Below are 21,614 nucleotides of genomic sequence, written 5' to 3' on the forward strand. Positions count from 1 at the left end.
GGTTTATGAGGAGCAGGATCACAGCCTCCAAAGGTAACGATGATGGAAAACCCCTTCCCATCCCTGGGAGGGCTCAGGGCCAGGCTGGAGCACCCTGGGACAGTGGAAGGTGTCCCTGCCCATGGAATGGGACAAGCTTTGAGCTCCCTTCCAACCCAACCCTTTCTGGGATTCTGGGATTCCCAGGACTGCGGAGAAATTCGGATTTGAGGGACTCCATTTCTTAGATATTGGGAAGAAATTCCTCCCTGTGAGGGTGCCCACAGCAGCTGTGGCTGCCCCTGGATCCCTGGAAGTACCCAAGGCCAGGCTGGACAGGGCTTGGAGCACCCTGGCATGGTGGAAATTGTCCCTGCCCATGGGATGGGATGAACTCTAAGGTCCCTCCAACCCAAACCACGCTGGAATTCTGTGATTCCACAAAAAAACGAGCCCTGCAGGGCGCCTGGGCAGGTTGGGCTCCCAAAAGGTGTCCTGGGCTCTCACCTCGGGCTGCTCCTCGCCCTGGGAATGCTCGGCCAGGACGAACTTGAGGGCGGCGGGTTTGTCGTGGCCGGGCGGCGAGGCCGTGACGAAGATCACGCCCTCCCTGGGCTCCACCATGCGGCACCCCCGCGCCACGTTCATGGCTGTCAGCATGTTGTCCCCTGCCAGGGACACGTGGGCCGTCAGCAAGGAGGTTTGGGGATGTCCAGGGCAAGAGGAGCAGCTCCAAGCTGCCGTGTCCCCTCTCCCGGCCACCGCAGCCATGTGGCGGCTTCGCTTCCCTCTTCTTTCCTCCAAAACCTCCCGCCTGCCCTGCCCCAAAGAAATGTGGGTTCAACCCCTGTTCTCCTGCCTGGAAAACACCCAGAGGTGACCCTACACCCCCTGCATTAGGCACGGAATTTGGGATTCCAGCAATATTTAGGGGATGGGCAGCAGAACAATGATTTCTTCCACCCAAAACACGTCCACGCCCTGAGCCCCGCAGTGGATCCCGAGGGCAGGGATGCACAGAGCCAGGACCCAGGAGTGCTCGTGGTGCCCCCACAGCTGCTCCAGGCACAGATTCCTGCTGGGGGTCATGCTGGGGTTCCTGCTGGGATCCCTGGTGGGATTCCTGGTGGGGTTCCTGGGGTAGAATTCCTAGTGGGGTCCCTGGTGGGATTCCTGGGGTAGGGTTCCTGTTGGGATCCTGTTGGGATTCCTGGTGGGGCTCCTGAGGTGGGATTCCTGGTGGGGTTCCTGGGGTGGGATTCCTGGTGGGGTTCCTGGGTTGGAATTCCTGGTGGGGCTCCTGAGGTGGGATTCCTGATGGGGTTCCTGGGGGAGTTCCTGGTGGGATCAGGAAAGGCTCTTCCCCAGAGGGTGCTGGGCACTGCCCAGGCTGCCCAGGGAATGGTCCCAGCCCCAGGGCTGCCAGAGCTCCAGGACAGGCTGGGATTGTTGGGGTGAGGTGGATTCCTGGTGGGGTTCCTGGTGGGGCTCCTGGGATGGGGTTCCTGGTGGGAAAGCCCTTTCTCCCCGCACACTGCCCAGGGCTGTCTGTGTGCTGTCCCTCCCCGAGCCCCGAGTGCTGGTCCCCCCAGGGTCACCTGTCACCATGACGGGGCGGATGTTGGCGCTCCTCAGCAGCTGGATCACCGGGGCAGACTCTGGCTTCAGGACGTTCTTCATGACCAGGAACCCCAGGAAGCTCAGGCCGCTCTCTACAGAGTCCCTGGTGGGAGACAAGGAGCCTTTCATCACCTCCAAAACCAGCACAGAGGATCAAGGGGTGTGAGCAGCTAAAATCCATCTGGGAACCATCCAGGAATTCCCTCCGTATGGATTAGGGATGAATTCCCTGCAGGGCATCCCAGGAAATGTCAGGAGAGAGTGAGGAGAGGAAGAAAGGGAGAGCTGGCACCAACCTGGGGAGCTGCAGGGCCTCCTCAAAGGTGGCCACCGTGCCCAGGGCTTTGCAGGCCAGGGCCAGGACCCGGAACCCGTCGGTGGTGTAGTGCCGGAGCATCTGGGAGAAATCCGGGGGCACTGGAAAAGCGAGGCCAGAACAGCTCCTGAGGGAGCCTGGAGATCCCATCCTGGGCTGGGGGAAGTTGTCCCCACCCCATGGAGCCTGGAGATCCCAGGATGGGCTGGGGGAAGCTCTCCCAATCCCAAGGAGCCTGGAGATCCCATCCTGGGCTGGGGGAAGCTCTCCCCACCCCATGGAGCCTGGAGATCCCATCCTGGACTGGAGGAAGCCCTCAAGCCCATGGAACCTGGAGATGCCACACTGGGCTGGGGGAAGCCTCCAACCCCAAGGAGCCTGGAAATCCCATACTGGGCTAGGGGAAGCTCTCCCTACCCCATGGAGCCTGGAGATCCCAGGATGGGCTGGAAGAAACTCTCCCCACCCCACGGAGCCTGGAAATCGCATGATGGGCTGGAGGAAACTCTCCTCATTTCCAGGAGCCTGGAGATCCCATACTGGGCTGGGGGAAGCTCTCCCCACCCCAAGGAGCCTGGAGATGGCAGCATGGGCTGGGGGAAGCCCCCAACCCCATCCCCATCTTCTGGCTCATGTTTCCTTTCCCTCCTGTGGCTGGAGGCACCCCAAAGCCTTCGGGAGCTGCCCCACAGCGTTCCTGAGGATAATTCCGTGGGGGATGAGCCTCAGGGATGCAGGCAGCCGGACTGGGGGTGAGCCCACCTCCCAGTACCAACCAGTTTCCTTCCTGCACAGACTGGCCACCATCTCTGGGGCGCCCTTGACGTAGGCGTGGGCCGAGGCCTCCCCGGGCAGCTTGACCAGGACGCTCATCCTCTGGAGAGAGGAGGAGAACGGGAAACGCCGCAGGATCCCCAGGGGGGCCTGGTGCCTCTGTGGAGAGTGGGTGGGATCAGGGCTGGGCAGGAGCTCCTCCAGCAGGCAGGAACTCCTCCAGGAGGTGGGAATTCCTCCAGGAGGTGGGAATTCCTCCAGGAGGCAGGAACTCCTCCAGGAGGCAGGAGGATGGGCAGCTGTTCCATGGATTACCCTGTCCCGAGGTTGTTCCTCCTCCGGCGGAGGTTTCACCACGGCCAAGACCTTCATCTCAAACTGCTGGAACGCCGGGAGCTCCCCTTCCTCCTCCTCCTCCTCCATCATCTCCAGGCGCTGAAACCGAGAGGGCAAAACCCTGCCGAGCTCATCCAGCCACAGAGGGTCCAGAACCACCGAGATTCCCAACACCTCCCTCTCCAGCCCTGCAGCCCCCATGGTGGGAATCTACAAAATTAGAGGGTTTTGGGAAAGCTGCAAAAGGCAGGCTTTAGAGGCAGTAGAACTGCGATTAGAGCTAGGCAGCAGCCATGAGATAGGTCAGCAGAAAAATTATTTAAACTGTAGAAAAGCAATAACAAATAGAACAATGATCTGTGTATTAACCCTTGTCTAGAATAACTCTCTAAGCTACAGAAAAGTTTATCTAGCAAGATATTAGGAAGGTTGATAATAATAATGGAGCTCTGTGCGGTGTGTTTTAAAGCTTACAAGTAGGTATTGTATTTGAAATAAGAAAGCATTGTTTTAACCAAAGGTTCATGTGCTTATATGATTGGATAGAACTACTGTCAATATGCTTTTGCTTTGTGTGATTGGTCAAAAAACTTATAAAGTAAGTTGTAACATTAAGTTCTTGGTCTGCTGCCTTGGATGTGAGCTGCTGGCATCTTCTCATTGTCATAACCATGTAGCGAGACCGATGCTGGAAAACAAAACAGCTCAAGGCACGTTCCGCAGCAGCCCCGTCCCATTCCTGATTTGTACACAGCCCCCGGGCGGCGACACCCGCCTCACCCAGCCGGTGGATTCCAGCATTTTGATGTCCACGGGGTCCCCGACGAGCTGTCCCCGCAGCGGTGACACGGCGTGGCAGGTGGCCAGGGCGTAGAGCAGGGCGCCGGCGGGCAGGCAGCGGGGCTCGTGCACGATGGGCAGGAAGCGCTGCTGCTCCAGGGGCACCACGCCCCACACGTCCAGCCCCTCCTGGGTCAGCGTGCCGGTCTGCGGGCACAGCGTGGTGGGTCCGGGCAGCCCCGGCGCCCACCCCCCCCGCCCACCGCTGTAGCAGACCCCATAGACCCCCAGAAAGCTCCATGGAGGGCTGAGACTTAACGTAGGAACTGCTGAGTCACGATGGGACAGCAAAATAAGCTCCTGTCTCTGACCCCCCTGCCCCTTAGCCTTATCTTTGTAACGTCATAGGCCACTATACCTTACTATTGGACAAGTTTGGATCCCCCTACACCTATAAAAAGGGGCTGGTTTAGCCCATTCGACAGAAGAAGAGCTGTCGCAGGACCCTTCACAGTCTCCCCAATAAACCATCGCTGTGAAACACCAGGACTTCTCCTCTCTTGTGTCTGCTGCAGCCTCAGCCAAGGGCGCCCTAGCGAGCAAGTAAAGAGCTGAGATCCCAAGAGAGCTGAGAATCACTAAAGAGCTGACAATCACTGAGCTTGCTAAGGGCAGCCTGTGGTGATAGCCACGAGCTAACTGGGCATTCGGGCTCTCTGTCTCCCAGAGGGACTGGGCTCCCAGACCATCCTTGCACCGCTCGATAACAAGGCCAAGATCGAGGCTTTACTATACGCCTCACCTTGTCAAAGCACACCAGGCGGATCTTCCCGCACAGGTTGATCCGGGGGGGGCTGATGCAGAAGATTCCCTGTTTTTTCAGCCGGTTCTGGGCGTAGATGGTGCCCACGGTCATGGCGGCCGGCAGCGCTGGCGGCACGATGACGGTGACCAGGTCCAGGGCGCGGATGATGATTTGTCCCACCGGGACCTGGGAGGGGAGCAGGAGGAACAGGGGTGGGCATCCCTCCCTCAACGGATCCCTGTGGGCTCTCCCGCTCGCTCCACCAGCCCTACCTTGTTCCTAACCAGGATGAGGATGCTGTACAAAGTGCCGATGAGAGCTGCGCAGGGGGAGAAGGGGCTCCGTTACAAAGCAGGGCACAGCGGGGAGCTGGAATGGAATTCCATTCCAAGGAACCTGGCTGCTCCAGGATGAGCCTCCACGCCCAGACCTACCCAGGATGGCGAGGAACAGCACGAACTTCACAGCATCCTTGTAGAACTTGAAGCTCACGGGCTTGGGGTAGAGGATGGAGCTGATGAGGTCCCCCTTGGCCGTGCAGAACCCTGCGGGACAAGCAGGAGGTCACCACGGCACTGCTCGCACGGGCACGGATCTAACCTGGGATTCCTCCTGGATTATCCCCCACGCCCTCACCTGTGCGGGTGACCACGGCCAGCACCTCCCCGCCCACGTAGGCCTTGGCCTGGATGACCTGTGTCCCGCAGAACAGCGTGTGCCGCCGGTGCTCCTCGGGGCAGTACGCGGCTCCGCCCGCGGGCAGCGGCGTCTTCATCACCGGCACGCTCTCCCCTGCCCAGAACATTCCAGGGGGGGATTGTCACCCCAGGGGGTCAGGGGCCAGCCAGGGACACTGCTGGGACACTGCTGGGACAGGGACACTGCTGGGACACTGCTGGGGACACCACAAACACCACTGGAGACACTGCTGGGGACACAGATACTGCTGGGGACACAGATACTGCTGGGGACACGGACACTGCTGGGGACATGGACACTGTTGGGGACAGGGAAATGTTGGGGACACTGCTGGGACAGGGACACTGCTGGGGACAGGGACACTGTTGGGGACAGGGAAATGTTGGGGACACTGCTGGGACAGGGACACTGCTGGGGACAGGGACAGCGCTCCTCCATGAACTCATCCCAGGAATCGATCATCCAGCGGTACGCCTGGGGACAGGGACACTGCTGGGACACTGCTGGGGACACTGCTGGGACACTGCTGGGGACACACACCCTGCTGGGGACACACACCCTGCTGGCACCAGCTGGGGATCCCACAGTGACACCCACCCAGCAGTGCCAGGCCAGGCCGCTGACACTGCTGCCTGAGGATTTTATATTCTGCATTTTTGAGATCCTGCGCTGCATTAGTGCCTAACTCCACACTCCACACAGTGCCAGCTGCTGCTCTCCCGTTCTGCTCAGACACAACAATTCCTCTGGGCCTGAAACTCAAGGACACCCTCCAGCCTCAGGGCCCAAAAAGTATAAACAAAATGAGTTGGGGGGCAGCAAACTGGGGCTAAATGACTTCATCACCTGAAGCTGTAATTGGAGCATTAACCCCTGTTATGTAAACGGGGTTAAAAATTTATAACTATCTGAAAAACTCGTGACCATTGTCCATTTCGGGTGTGGCCTGTTTTGTGGAGATAACCAAAAACTCTATAACTTTGTGAGAGTTGTAAAGCCTGTATGTTTATTACAGCGCTGGACGCATGTGGAGATTACTCTCCTTAAAAGACATGCGTGCTTCTGGGAACTTCAGGCCCTTTTTTATCCCCCTCTCAAATACAGATGCATACAATTTCACAATAGGTTTATACATATTCATTTTTACGAATTTTGTGTGACATTTGCTGCTAGTTCTTCTTTATCAGAAAGAATTCTTAGGTCAGGTTGAGCTGCTCTCACAGAAATCTCTCGGTCTCTCTCTATCACACTCTGTCTCCTTTTCCTTATCTCTGTCCTTCACTGAAGCAGTTTCCCTGAGCCTAGGCTTTTGCAGTCAGGCTAAATACCCATGTCTTCTAACCACAGACTCAAAGATGCACATTTCACCTAAACCAAAATGGATTTCTACTCTGGAGAATTTCTACTCCATCTCGGGCCTCCGAGGTCTCTGACTGCCCAAGGCGTATCCATGGAGGGCCTTCAATAAACACCCACATAACCGTGTCTGGCCCCTGCTCCAGGCAGCCACCCCGGCGCGCAGGGAGGGCTCTCACCGGTCAGCAGGCTCTCGTTGACCATGCACTCCCCGCTCAGCAGCGCCGCGTCGCATGGCAGCAGCGCCCCGGCCGCCGGCAGCCGGATGCAGTCCCCGGGCACCAGCTCTGCCGAGCTGACCACCAGCTCCTCTGGAAAACAACCCTGCTCAGGGCCTGGGGAATGGGGCACTCATCTCCTGACACCTGGAGAACCCACTCAGGGCCTGGGGAACGGAGCACTCATCTCCTGACACCTGGAGAACCCACTCAGAGACTGGGGAATGGGAGCACTCATCTCCAGAAACCTGGAGAACCCTGCTCAGGGCCTGGGGAACAGGGCACTCATCTCCTGACACCTGGAGAACCTGCTCAGGGCCTGGGGAATGGGGCATTCATGTCCAGGCATCTGGAGAACCAACTCATGGATTGGGGAATGGGGGCACTCATCTCCTGACACCTGGAGAACCCACTCAGGGCCTGGGGAACGGAGCACTCATCTCCTGACACCTGGAGAACCCACTCAGAGACTGGGGAATGGGAGCACTCATCTCCAGGCACCTGGAGAACCCACTCAGAGCCTGGGGAATGGGGGCACGTTCATCTCCTGGCACCTGGAGAACCCATTCAGGGCCTGGGGAAAAGGGGTTTTCACCTGGAGAACCCATTCAGGGCCTGGGGAATGGAGCACTCATCTCCTGACACCTGGAGAACCCACTCAGAGATTGGGGAATGGGGCATTAATCTCCAGGCACCTGGACAACCCACTCAGGGCCTGGGGAACAGGGCGTTCATCTCCAGACACCTGCAGAACCCACTCAGAGGGATTGGGGAAACTCATCTCCTGACACCTGGAGAACCCACTCAGGGCCTGGGGAATGGAGTCACTCCTCTCCAGGACCTGGAGAACTTGCTCAGGGATTGGGGTTGAATGGAGCACTCATCTCAAGACACTTGGAGAACCCTCCTCAGGGTTTGAGGAACAGGGGCACTCATCTCCAGGCTCCTGGAGAACCCTCTTAGGGCCTGGGGAATGGGGCATTCATCTCCAGAAACCTGGAGAACCCGCTCAGGGCCTGGGGAACAGGGCAATTTGTGGCAAGTAGGTTATGATTAGGTGGGGACCCAACCTGGGCGTGAAACGGGCAAGGACGAAGGGGAATGGGGGCACTCATCTCCTGACACCTGGAGAACCTGCTCAGGGCCTGAGGAACCCCCTCAGGGACTGGGGAATGGGGAAACTCATCTCCAGGCATGTGAAGAACCCCCTCAGGGATTGGGGAATGGGGACACTCATCTCCAGGCACCAGGGAAGGAATCCCCATGGGATAACACAGCAAACAGGAAGGGGTTAATTCCCCGGAGGTGGGAAACTGAGATCCAGGCCTGGGGAGAGCTGATCCTGACCAGAATTCCCAGCCACCCTGAGCGCTGGGAATGGCACAAACACCTGTGGACAGCCAGGGTTTGGGCTGTGTGACAAACGGAACCACCAGAGGAACCCCAGGGATTCCCAGCACGGGGAAGAGCAGGAGGAAAAGGGCTGCTGGGAGAGGGCAGGGATTCATGGGGGGATTATCCTTGTAATCAATTTCTCTCTCTCTTTCCCTGAAATCCCCTGTTAAATTAAATCCATATTGGCTTTGGAACATGGTCTTGTCTGCACCTTCATTTGGACAGAGGCATCTTTTACTAATTGGACCCCAAAATTATTCCAGTGTCTCATAAGATTATTCCTGTGCATCCCAAAATTATTCCCATGTATAATAACGTTATTCCCATATATCCCTAACATTATTCCCTCGTATCCCAACATTACTCTGGGGGTCTCATAACATTATTCCCATGTATAATGACATTATTCCCATATATCCTAACATTATTCCCATATATCACAACATTATTCCCATACATCCCAACATTATTCCCATATATCCCAACATTATTCCCATATATCATACGGTTATTCCCATGTATCCCAACACTATTCCCACACATCCCAATATTACTCTGGTGTTTCATAACATTATTCCCATGTACAATAACATTATTCCCATATACCAGAACATTATTCCCACATATCCCAACATTATTTCCATGTATCCCAACATTATTCCCATATATCATACGGTTATTCCCATGTATCCCAACATTATTCCCACACATCCCAATATTACTCTGGTGTTTCATAACATTATTCCCATGTATCCCAACATTATTCCCACACACCCCAACATTACTCTGGTGTCTCATAACGTTATTCCCAAGTACAATAATGTTACTTCAGTGCGTCCCAACATCATTCCCACCTATCCCAACGCTACTTTGGCACAGAACCAGGATCCCAAAGGACACGTCATCCCAACCACCATCCCAAAAACCCTCCCTCTCACCTCCTCCAGGCCGCCGGACCTGGACCCCCACGGACATCCTGGCCATGTTCCGCAGCGTGGTGCTTTGCTGGGAGGGAGGCAGCGGTCAGAATCCACCCAAAACACGGGAAACCGTCCCCAAAAACGGCCTGGGGGGCTCGGGAGCAGGGATGAAGGACAGGGAGAGCTGGGAGAGGGCTGTCCCCAGCCGGAGCGGGGCTGTTCCATGGGGCTGTGGCCCCAGAGGAGCTGTCCCCACCCACCTTGCGTGTCTCGTAGAGGGACAGCCCCAGCGAGAAGGTGGAGATGAGGAAGATGCAGGCGGCATAGTAGTAATAGGCATCACACACCCACAGCACCATGCTGAGCACTTGGAACAGGTAGAAGGGGTTGAGCACCTGCAACAAGGAGAAAAACGGGTCTGGGAACTCACTGGGAGAGCTCCTTGGGGTGGGAGAACCTCCTCCAGCCCACCACGGGATTTCCAGGTTCCTCAAGGTGGGAGAACCTCCCCCAGCCCACCATGGGATTTCCAGGTTCCTCAAGGTGGGAGAACCTCCCCCAGCCCATCATGGGATTTCCAGGCTCCTCAGGGTGGGAGAACCTCCCCCAGCCCATCATGGGATTTCCAGGTTCCTCAGGGTGGGAGAACATCCTCCAGCCCACCACGGGATTTCCAGGTTCCTCAAGGTGGGAGAACCTCCCCCAGCCCATCATGGGATTTCCAGGTTCCTCAGGGTGGGAGAACCTCCCCCAGCCCACCATGGGATTTCCAGGCTCTTTGGGGTGGGAGAACCTCCCCCAGCCCATCATGGGATTTCCAGGTTCCTCAGGGTGGGAGAACATCCTCCAGCCCACCACGGGATTTCCAGGTTCCTCAAGGTGGGAGAACCTCCCCCAGCCCATCATGGGATTTCCAGGTTCCTCAGGGTGGGAGAACATCTTCCAGCCCACCATGGGATTTCCAGGATCATGGAAATGGGGGAGAACCTCCCCCAGCCCATCATGGGATTGTAGGACAACCTCCCCCAGCCCATCATGGTATTTCCAGGTTCTGCAGAAATGAGGAGAGCTTCCTCCAGCCCAGTATGGAATCTCCATGCTCCTGGAAGTAAGGAGAGCTTCCTCCATCCCATTATGGGATTTCCAGGCTCCTGGAAATGGGCAGAGCTTCCTCCATCCCATTATGGATTTCCAGGCTCCTGGAAGTGGGAAGAACTTCCCCCAGCCCAGTAAGGGATTTCCAGGCTCCTTGGGGTGGGGAGATCTTCCCCCAGCCCAGGATGGGATTTCCAGGTGGGAGGAATTTCTCCAGGCTCCTTGGAGGAGGAAAGGCTTCCTCCAGCCCATCGTGAGCCTTCCAGGCTCCTGGATGCAGAGGAGAACCCGGCCCTTCCCTGGGCCTTTCCCTGGGGCTGGCAGCCCCCAAACCCTCCATCCCCCCTGGAATTCCCTCCGGATGCTGCTCCCAAGGATGCTCAGCCACCTCCACAACCCCTGGGGGCTGCTCCTGTCCGTGCCCAGAGGGTCAGGAAGGGTCCCCTCCACGGCTCTGCCTTCTGCCCAAACCCTCTCCTCCCTTCCCAAAGGGCTGGGAAGCGCTTCCAGAGAGGGACAGCGAGCAGGGGAGGGATCTGTCCTGGGAAAATCCGCTTGGGAAGCCCAGCCTGGAACCCACCTCCTCCACCAGGAGCCTGGCGTAGGACTTGACAGGCACCTCGATGAGGTTGGGGCCGTAGATCTTCCTCCTGAGGGGGAAGGACAGTGAGGGAATTTTATCCTTGGGAAGGAGAGGGAAAGAGTTTGATCCTTGGGAAAGGGAAGGAGTTTGATCCTTGGGAAAGGAGAGGGAGGGAGTTTGATCCTTGGGAAAGGAGAGGGAGGGAGTTTGATCCGTGGGAAAAGAGAGAAGATTTAATCTTGGGAAAAGAGAATTTTATCCTTGGGAAAGGAGAGGGAAGGAGTTTGATCCTTGGGAAAAGAGAGGGAAGGAGTTTGATCCTCGGGAAAGGAGAATTTGATCCTTGGGAAGAGTGGGAAGGAACTTTATCCTTGAGAAAAGAAAGGGAAAGAACTTTATCCTTGGGAAAAGAAAGGGAAGGAATTTCATCCTTGGGAAAAGAGGGAAGGGATTCCACCCTTGGGAAAAGAAAGGGAAGGAATTTCTTCCCTCGGAAAAGAGGGAAGGAGTTCTATCCTTGGGAAAAGAGAGGGAAGGAATTTCACTCTTGGGAAAAGAGAGGGAAGGAGTTTGATCCCTGGGAAAAGAGGGAAGGAGTTTCACCCTTGGGAAAAGAGGGAAGGAGTTTCACCCTTGGGAAAAGCCCCATTTCCATCCCAAGGGCCCCTTGTGCTGCCCAGACCCCCAGGAGGAGCCGGGTTATGCGGAGAAGCCAATCCCAGGAATTCCGTCCCGCCCGGCACTTTGGGGTCTGAGGCTCCGGGATTTCCCGCTCCCTGGAAAAGCCCCAGGAAGCTGCCAGCCCCCACCTGGCGCCCTGCTCCTGCTGGTCCAGCCCGGCCTGGCACAGGTGCAGCTCTGCGCAGCTCCAGCCCTCGTCCAGGACGCTGGGCAGCAAAGAAAAACAGGGAGAGAGTCAGACCCAGCGGGGAGGGCGGAACAAACAGCACGGCCAAGGGCTCGGGACAAACCCACCCCTTTGGAAAGGGGAGAGTGCCCTGTTCCTTGGCCTCTCTGCAGCCCACGGCTGCCAAGGGAAGGCAACAAAAGGGGCACAGTCTGAGAGCGGGAGCGTCCGGCCCTGCCAAACCGCCCCGGCCGGTTCCCCGTGCCCGGGAGCACCCTGAGGGCACCAGGGATGGCTCCAGAGGCCTGGAAGCGCTGAGGGTGATGCCTCACGGTTTGAGCTTTTATATTTTCCACGTAGTTGTGACCCTGCAGTTCTTTAGTGCAGAACTCCAAACCCCACACGCAGTGCCAGCTGCTGCTCTCCCGTTTGGGGCACACACAGCAATTCCTCTCCAGGCCTGGCACTCAAGGACACCTCACTGCCTCAGGCCCCAGAGATTAAACAAAAGGGAGCTGGGGGAGCAAACTTGGGGTGAATGACTTCATTAGCTGAAGCTGGGATTGGAGGATTAACCCCCAATATGCAAATGGACCAAAGTTATAAAAGTGTGAAAACCCGTGAGTGAGCTGTGGTTCATTTTTGCAAGTAGTCCTTGGGTGGCTTTGTCTGCCCAAGGTGCCTCGACTGAAGGCAAAAAACACAAAAGCGATTTTATTCCCTTAATTTGGCCTGGTCTCTGTTTTTAGTGAGCCCCAAAAAGGCACCAAGGGACAGGAGATACTGGGGATGCTGGGGGCAAGGAGGGTCCTGAGGGAACTCAGGAATGCCGGGATCCAGGAGGATCCAGGAGAATCCTGAGGGAGCCAGGAATGTTGGGAATGCTGGGATCCAGGAGGGTCCTGAGGGAGCTGGGAATGTTGGGATCCAGGAGGGTCCTGAGGGAGCTCAGGGAGCCAGGAATGCCGGGATCCAGGAGGATCCTGAGGGAGCCAGGAATGCTTGGATCCAGGAGGATCCGGAGGGAGCTGGGAATGCCGGGATCCAGGAGGATCCAGGAGGGTCCTGAGGGAGCCGAGGGAGCAGGAACGCTGGGCTCTGGCAGTACCTGACCCTGCAGAAGGCCTGCCGCCGCTCCAGCCACACGTAGCGCATTCCCTGGAACAGGTAATACCTCAGGAGGTTCTTCTGCTGGAAAGGGACGGGAAAACGAGGCGTGAGCAGGGTGTCCGGGGACAGTGAGGAGAGGGCCAGGGGGCGGGGAAGGCGCCGGCGCCACCTCGTCCTTGTCGTGCAGCCGCACGGTGTCACGGCTCTCCTCCTCGTCCGGCACCGCCACGGCCACGCTGCTCCTGCGCCCCGCCTGGGCCCCGGGGTGCTGCTCCAGGCTGCGGGGGAACTGGGCTCAGCCATGGCCTGTCATCCTCCCTCAGGGACATTGGGGCTCAGCCATGGCCTGTCACCCTCCCTTGGGGACATTGGGGCTCAGCCATGGCCTGTCACCCTCCCTCGGGGACACCCGGGCTCAGCCATGACCTGTCATCCTTCCTCGGGGACATCTGAGCTCAGCCATGGCCTGCCACCCTCCCTCGGGGACATCTGAGCTCAGCCATGGCCTGCCACCCTCCCTTGGGGACATTGGGGCTCAGCCATGGCCTGCCACCCTCCCTCGGGGACATTGGGGCTCAGCCATGGCCTGTCATCCTCCCTCAGGGGCATTGGGGCTCAGTCACCCTCTTTTGGGGACATCCGAGCTCAGTCATGGCCTGTCACCCTCCCTTGGGGACATCCGGGCTCAGCCATGGCCTGTCATCCTCCCTCAGGGACACCGGGGCTCAGCCACCCTCCCTCGGGGACACCAAGGCCCAGCCACCCTCCCTCAGGGACACCAAGGCCCAGCCACCCTCTCTCGGGGACACCAAGGCCCAGCCACCCTCCCTCGGGGACACCAAGGCCCAGCCACCCTCCCTCAGGGACACCAAGGCCCAGCCACCCTCCCTCGGGGACACCAAGGCCCAGCCACCCTCCCTCAGGGACACTGGGGCTCAGCCACCCTCTCTCGGGGACATTGGGGCCCAGCCACCTCCCCCAGAGCCAGGGGTGGCTCCGAACCCCTCAGGGACAGAGCCTGGCTCACCTGGCCTCGCCCAGCGGCTCCGTCAGCACCTTGGTGGTGAAGCACTGCCCAAAGCGGTCCTGAAACACAGCGACGGGGGCTGGGAATGCCCAGAGCGCTCCCAGCTCCTTCCAGAACCCGGGAAGGCCCTGGCCACCCATCCCAGGTGGGGGATGAGGTTTGGGGACAAGGAAGAGAAGTTCCAAGCCAGGCAGGCTGGGATAGAAGGGGGAAATGTGGAGTTATTTTAGGAATAATAATGATTTCTGGAATGGGACAATTCCAGGAATTATAATGATAATAAATTCCTGGAATAATCTGGTGCTTGAGGGAAGGAGATGCCAGACACAGGCAGGAGGACAAGGAGAGAGAACATTCACAGGGTCCTGTTGGGAACCTGGGGCAGAGCCCACCCCCTGACCCACAGAATCCACCCCCTGACCCACAGAATCCACCCCCTGACCCACAGAATCCAACCCCAGAATCCAACCCTGGATCTACAGCATCCAAACCCAGGTCCACAGAGCCCAATCCCAGACCATCAGAATCCAACTCCAGACCCACAGAATCCAACCCTGGATCCACAGAATCAACACCAGATCTACAGAATCCAACTCCCAATCCACAGAATCAACCTGAGATCCACAAAATCCAACCCCAGACGCACAGAACCCCACCCCAGACCCACAGAACCCCAGACCCACAGAACCCGACCCACAGAACCCCAACCTAGACTCCCAGAACCCCACCCCAGACCCACAGAACCCAACCCAGACTCTCAGAACCCCACCCCAGACCCACAGAATCCAACCCAGACTCCCAGAACCCCACCCCAGACCCACAGAATCCAATCCAGACTCTCAGAACCCCACCCCAGACCCACAGAATCCAACCCAAACTCCCAGAACCCCACCCCAGACCCACAGAACCCAACCCAAACTCCCAGAACCCCATCCCAGACCCACAGAATCCAACCCAGACTCCCAGAATCAACCCTGGATCCACAGAATCCAACCCCAGACCCACAGAACCCACCCCAGACTCCCAGAACCCAACCCCAGACCCACAGAACCCACCCCAGACTCCCAGAACCGAACCCCAGACCCACAGAATCCAAGCCAGACTCCCAGAACCCCACCCCAGACCCACAGAACCCCAGACCCACAGAACCCAACCCAGACTCCCACAAAACCCCAGACCCACAGAACCCACCCCAGACTCCCAGAATCCAACCCCAGACCCACAGAACCCACCCCAGACTCCCAGAACCCCACCCCAGACCCACAGAACCCACCCCAGACTCCCAGAACCCCCCCCCAGACTCACTCCCGGACTCCCAGGCTGGAACGGCGGCCGGGATGCCGTGGCACTCACCCTGATGATGAGCCAGTCCGCCTGGGCCAGGGCGCAGGGCTGGCACTTGGCCTGCACCTCCAGGCTGGGCTTCCAGTGGAAGAGCAGCAGGAGCAGCCCCGCGCTCAGCACGGAGCCCGCGTGGCACAGCAGCACCCGCCACGGCCGGCGCTGGTAACCCGCCACCTCCTGCGAGAGGGGATCGCCGGGGATCAGCGGGGATCGACCACTGGGGATCGACCACTGGGGATCGATCACTGGGGATCAATCACTGGGGATCAATCACTGGGGACTGACCACTGGGGATTGACCACTGGGGATCGATCACTGGGGATTGACCACTGGGGATTGATCACTGGGGATTGACCACTGGGGATCACTGGGGATTGCTCACTGGGGACTGACCACTGGGGATTGATCACTGGGGACCACCACTGGGGATTGCTCACTGGGGATTGACCACTGGGGATTGACCACTGGGGATCACTGGGGATTGCTCACTGGGGATTGACCACTGGGGATCGATCACTGGGAATCACTGGGGATCGACCACTGGGGATTGATCACTGGGGATCGATCACTGGGGATACTGGAGTTCACTGGGGATACCAGGGCTGACCACTGGGGATTGATCACTGGGGACTGCTCACTGGGGATCACTGGGGATTGATCACTGGGGATCCACTGGGGATTGATCACTGGGGATTGATCACTGGGGATTGACCACTGGGGATTGACCACTGGGGATTGCCACTGGGGACCACTGGGGATTGATCACTGGGGATTGATCACTGGGGATTGATCACTGGGGACCACTGGGGATTGATCACTGGGGATTGATCACTGGGGACCACTGGGAATTAATCACTGGGAATCACCAGGGACCACTGGGGATCGACCACTGGGGATTGACCACTGGGGATCACTGGGAATTGATCACTAGGAATCACGGGATCACTGGGGACCACTGGGGTTTGATCACTGGGGATCACTGGGAATCAATCACTGGGAATCAATCACTGGAGATCAATCACTGGAGATCAATCACTGGGAATTGATCACTGGGGATCAATCACTGAGAATCACCAAGGATGACTGGGGATCAATCACTGGGGATCACTAGAGATCACTGGGAATCAATCACTGGAGATCACTGGGAATCAATCACTGGGAATTGATCACTGGGAATGAATCACTGGGAATCAATCACTGGGAATCACTAGGAAACAATCACCTGCACCCGGCTGCTCCGACATAAAATCAGCTAAAATCCATTACCAACCATTAAACCCTGAACTCCCAAAATCCCGGTGTGACCGAGCCCCAGGCAGGGAAAACCAGGGGGCTGGAAAAGCACCACCTGGGGGTGTGGGAAGCCCCAGGATGGGTGTGGGAGACCCCCCCCAGGTCGGACCTACCATGTGGGCCGGGTCGGTGTCCGGCTGCAGCGTCCCGTAGCCCGGGCGCCGGGCCCCCAGCAGCCGGCTGCTGTCTGCAAATCCACCAGAAACACGGAGAGGGTCAGCAGAGGGGCCGGTTAGCCCTGGGGCTGTGCTCCCAGTGAGGAGGGGGTGGCTCCTGGCCCATCCAGCCGGGATCGCTGCCCCCTCATCCTCCCGGGCACGTGACGGTCACGGGGACGACGCCAGAGCAGCCCCGGGATTTCTGGCGTTATCCCAGGAGCTCAGCGGGCACGGGAAGGGAGCAGGGCTGGGTTGCGGCCAGGCCAGCTCTCCCTGCCACTTTTCCAGCTCGTTTGCTCCTTGTTTGCTCCCTGGGTTTGCTCCTGGCTGCCAAAAAATTGGCATTTCCCAGTTTTAACCATGCTCCAGTTCCTGTCAGGCTCCGCTGCACCTCAAAGCCCAGCCTTGGAAATTGGGATCAGGGATCATCCCTGGGATCCCCCCAGGTGGGATCTCAACCATCACCCTCCATGCCTGAAGCTGAACCTGCTCATTCCCTAAATCCAGGATGGATCACGAGTCACTGAGCCTGCTCATTCCCTAAATCCAGGATGGATCACAAGTCACTAAACCTGCTCATTCCCTAAATCCAGGATGGATTATGAATCACTGAGCCTGCTCATTCCCTAAATCCAGGATGGATCACAAGTCACGGAGCCTGCTCATTCCCTAAATCCAGGATGGATCACGGTCACTGAGCCTGCTCATTCCCTAAATCCAGGACGGATGACGAGTCACTGAGCCTGCTCATTCCCTAAATCCAGGATGGATTATGAGTCACTGAGCCTGCTTATTCCCTAAATCCAGGATGGATTATGAATCACTGAGCCTGCTCATTCCCTAAATCCAGGATGGATCACAAGTCACTGAGCCTGCTCATTCCCTAAATCCAGGATGGATGACGAGTCACCGAGCCTGCTCATTCCCTAAATCCAGGACGGATGACGAGTCACCAAGCCTGCTCATTCCCTAAATCCAGGATGGATTATGAATCACTGAGCCTGCTCATTCCCTAAATCCAGGATGGATTATGAGTCACTAAACCTGCTTATTCCCTAAATCCAGGATGGATCACAAGTCACTGAGCCTGCTCATTCCCTAAATCCAGGATGGATTACAAGTCACTGAGCCTGCTCATTCCCTAAATCCAGGATGGATTATGAGTCACTAAGCCTGCTCATTCCCTAAATCCAGGATGGATCACGGTCACTGAGCCTGCTCATTCCCTAAATCCAGGATGGATCACGAGTCACTAAACCTGCTCATTCCCTAAATCCAGGATGGATTATGAATCACTGAGCCTGCTCATTCCCTAAATCCAGGATGGATCATGCAAACCTGCTCATTCCCTAAATCCAGGATGGATTATGAATCACTGAGCCTGCTCATTCCCTAAATCCAGGATGGATCATGGTCACTGAGCCTGCTCATTCCCTAAATCCAGGATGGATCACAAGTCACTGAGCCTGCTCATTCCCTAAATCCAGAATGGATTATGATCACAGCATTCCCAAGGCTGGGATCTCAGAGCAGCAGTGGGGAGGCAACACGTGGCACAAGCACGGAGCTGGGAGCTGTTCCCACTCCTGGAACACGTGGATATTTCCTGCCTGAGCCAGGGCTGGGTTTCCAGGAGGGCACAGAGAGACCAGCTCAAGGATTTACACTGGAAAAACCGCCCCGGCTGGATTCCTGCTGCTCCCTGTCCACCCCAAAGCTCCTCGGCAGGGGATAGAAGCCGTTCATTAAAACCATTCCCTGGTTTTGGTGATCCTGGTGGGGGGGATCCATCTCCAGCTCCCACCCCTGGTGTTGCCACACGGGATAAATGTGGAGGGGGGAACTGGGGGATGAGCCTGGGGGACGGTTCAGTAAAACAAAAGCTGTCCAAGGAGCCAAGAAAAGGAAGGGAGGGCTCAGCTGTCCCCAGTGCCAGCCTCAAATTCTGCAAAAGGCAGGAATTCCAGCTGCGGGGACATCGGGAGTGCCCAAGGGCAGGACAAAGGACAGCGCGGGGGGATCATGCACAAGGACTTTTCCCGGTATCTGCAGGAGGGGGGGAAAGCATCCAAACAACCTGAAACCAGCCCAGTTCCCTTCCTGGAGCCCCTGGGCAATGGGAAGCTCGGCCTGCCCCTCTCCTGAACGGAACTATCCCGGCTTTTCTTGATCCTAAAGCAACAAATCCTTGGGAGGAACCAAGCGGCTCCGCACAGCCCCATTCCCCGCTGAATTCCTCCCCTCCCGCTCCCATCCCGGCTGTTCCCAAAGCTCGGCAGGTGAGCAGAAGCCCCGGCACAGACTCACCCCGCCTCATCCTGCCGGGAGCGCCCGCGGAGCCACTCCCGGTAGGGGTGGGATCGGCCGGGATGGGATGGGTCAGGATGGGATCGGTCGGGAAGGGTGGGATCAGTCGGGATGGGATCAGTCAGGATGAGATTGGTCGGGATGGGATCAGGAAGGGTGGGATCGGCCAGGATGGGATTGGGAAGGGTGGGATCGGTCAGGATGGGATCGGTCGGGATGGGATCGGTCGGGATGGGATCGGTCGGGATGGGATCGGTCGGGATGGGATCAGGAAGGGTGGGATCGGTCAGGATGGGATCGGCCGGCATAGGATGGGTCAGGATGCTGTCGGTCGGGATGGGATCGGCCGGGCTGGGACCGGCGGCGCCGCCATCCCCGGTGCTCCCCGGGCAGATCCCGAGCGGAGCGGCCCCGCTGCCGCCGCAATCCCGGCACCGAGGCCACTCCTTGTCGGCAAACACAGCGCGCGGGAGTTCCTGGATGTCCCTTCTCCGCCTCCGGATCCCGGGAATTTCCCCGCAGCCCTGCACAGAGCTCTGCTGTCTGCTTCCCTCTCCGCCGCTAAAACGGGGATCAGGAGGAGGATAAGGGCCAGGAGAGGCTGGAATCCCGGAGAGGGGTCAGGATTCAGGATGAACCGGCCCGGCTGGTCCGGGAGCCAAGATCCCGCACTGACAATGGATGTGCACGGCCAAAATCCCACCTGGAGCTCCCTGCAGCTGCCTGGCTCCGAGTCCAGGCCCTGCCCTGTCCTCTCGGGTGGAAATTTGGGAAGAGGCTGCTCTGGATGCTCCCACAGCCCCTGCACATCCTGGCAGGGGAGGTGAACCCTCGGGCTCCGGAGCACAGAGTCAGAAGCTGGGATGGGATTGGGATCCAAGACCTGGCTGGGGATCAGCTGGGAATGCCAGGTCCTTGTCCCAGCATTTGGATCCGAGTCACAGCCCCCTCCTCACAGAGGTGCACATGGAAAACAGGTGGATGCTGCTCCTGGAGACTTCTCCATCAGCTTCCCTGGGCAGCCCTGGCCCTTCCCAAGCCCCTTTTGGGAAGGAAACAATCCCCAAGGGGAACTGGAGACCTCCTGCTGCTCCCATGGCGCCTGCTGGATGGTGCCTGGGCAGCACCATCCGTCTGTCCAGCCATCCATGGACCCATGCCTTCATCCATCCATCCATCCATGGACCCATGCCTTCATCCATCCATCCATCCATCCATCCATGGATCCATGCCTTCATCCATCCATCCATCCATCCATCCATCCATCCATCCATCCATCCATCCATCCATCCATCCATCCATCCATCCATCCATCCATCCATCCATCCAGGCTGGAAGCTGCACACAAGATCAGGAAGCTCCATCCCAGGAAATTTCCGTTCCAACCACCGAGATTGATGGGATGGGGTTGGCAAGGCCAACTCGGGGAGATGGGGACACGGAAAATGAGGATAAGGCAAAATCTGGGCAAGAAAGACAACGTACGGAAGTGTTCGGGTCATGGAGGGTGAGACCGAACCCAGGAGGATCTTCCAGAGCCTTCGGCTCCGGGATGGGAGATCCCACAGCCGAGGGCAGGTCAGGCTGAGATCCTCGTGATCCTGGTCCTTCCCATGGATCCCACAGGAACCATCCCAGCCAGACAGGGACATGGGGCACTTCCCATGGATCTCACAGGAATTGATTCCAGTGGGACAGGGACACTCTGCCCTTCCCATGGATCCCACAGGAACCATCCCAGCCAGACAGGGACATGGGGCACTTCCCATGGATCTCACAGGAACTGATCCAACCCGGACAGGGATGTGCTGCCCTCCCCATGGATCCCACACACCGAACCCATCTGACCAGGCCATCAGGTCCTCTCGGAAAAACAGCCCAAGGCTGGAGGAACAAAGGCTGAGACGGGCCTGATCCAAGGTGGGGACGTGGAAAACCAGGACTGGGGACTCCCCAGTGCTGGGAAATCCATGCTCAGGCATCAAACCCCCGAGACAGCCGAAGAAGAAATTCCTGGGAATTCCCAGCCGCCCCGTCTGCCTGCACGGGTTGTGGTTTGGGTTTTTGGAGAGCTCCTCTGTGAGGAGCGGGGCTGTGCCGTGTGCCAGTGAGATCCCGGCATTCCAACCCTTCTGGCACCCAAACCCACTCTGCTGCCAGTCTGGAGGGAAGTGCAGGAACACCCCGGCCTGGGGAACACCGCGGTGTGAGCAGGAGAACAGCGGGTTCACACCCCAACCCCACATTTCCCCCCATTCCGGGTAAACGAGGGCTCCTCCCTCCCTTCCTGAGGGGCGGCATTCCCGATGGGAAGTGAGGAACCAGGGAGGGAACACCTCCAGCAACCCTTAAATCAGGAACTCAGGGAAAAAAGGGGGAGCTCGGACCCCTGAGCGCTGCTCGGCTGCGGATCGGGATTGGGATTGGCGAGGGGGATCCCAGGGGAATCCCCACAGGGATGGAACTCCCAGAGCCCCCAGGGATGTCCCCGCTGCCCTTCCCTGTCCCACCGCTCTGCCTGGAGCAAATGTCCCGGCAGGAAAGGGGCAGCAAAGGGGCGAAGGTCGCTCGGCAGCGCCGCTCCCGCATTCCCAGGAACAGGAATCCCAGCCGGGAGCCCTGGAAGGATCCGGAACCCTGCGTGCCCTTTTC

At 58.0% G+C, this 21,614-nt stretch overlaps 1 protein-coding gene across 3 annotated transcripts in view; it reads right to left on the minus strand.

Moving 5' to 3' along the window:
• ATP13A2 (ATPase cation transporting 13A2) overlaps positions 1-21,614 on the minus strand; it is a 31,296-nt gene that overhangs the window by 6,639 nt on the left and 3,043 nt on the right. The window contains exons 1-21 of one of the 3 annotated variants that reach the window (XM_030963648.1): positions 18,963-19,004; positions 16,611-16,684; positions 15,214-15,381; positions 13,861-13,919; positions 13,003-13,111; positions 12,832-12,914; positions 11,686-11,763; positions 10,874-10,943; positions 9,459-9,593; positions 9,217-9,283; positions 6,845-6,976; positions 5,247-5,402; positions 5,045-5,155; positions 4,883-4,929; positions 4,608-4,796; positions 3,806-4,012; positions 3,005-3,124; positions 2,692-2,848; positions 1,896-2,016; positions 1,578-1,702; positions 487-647 (exon numbers count right to left, since the gene is read on the minus strand). In XM_030963648.1, the coding sequence (XP_030819508.1) occupies positions 487-647; positions 1,578-1,702; positions 1,896-2,016; positions 2,692-2,848; positions 3,005-3,124; positions 3,806-4,012; positions 4,608-4,796; positions 4,883-4,929; positions 5,045-5,155; positions 5,247-5,402; positions 6,845-6,976; positions 9,217-9,283; positions 9,459-9,593; positions 10,874-10,943; positions 11,686-11,763; positions 12,832-12,914; positions 13,003-13,111; positions 13,861-13,919; positions 15,214-15,381; positions 16,611-16,684; positions 18,963-18,972 (2,379 nt within the window). In that variant the 5' untranslated portion in view covers positions 18,973-19,004. Of the gene's footprint in view, positions 1-486; positions 648-1,577; positions 1,703-1,895; positions 2,017-2,691; positions 2,849-3,004; positions 3,125-3,805; positions 4,013-4,607; positions 4,797-4,882; positions 4,930-5,044; positions 5,156-5,246; positions 5,403-6,844; positions 6,977-9,216; positions 9,284-9,458; positions 9,594-10,873; positions 10,944-11,685; positions 11,764-12,831; positions 12,915-13,002; positions 13,112-13,860; positions 13,920-15,213; positions 15,382-16,610; positions 16,685-18,962; positions 19,005-21,614 lie in introns of those variants that run through there. The other 2 variants (XM_030963649.1, XM_030963646.1) reach the window with 2 other exon arrangements.

Source organism: Camarhynchus parvulus, chromosome 21 (assembly GCF_901933205.1).
Source record: "Camarhynchus parvulus chromosome 21, STF_HiC, whole genome shotgun sequence".
Taxonomy (NCBI): domain Eukaryota; kingdom Metazoa; phylum Chordata; class Aves; order Passeriformes; family Thraupidae; genus Camarhynchus; species Camarhynchus parvulus.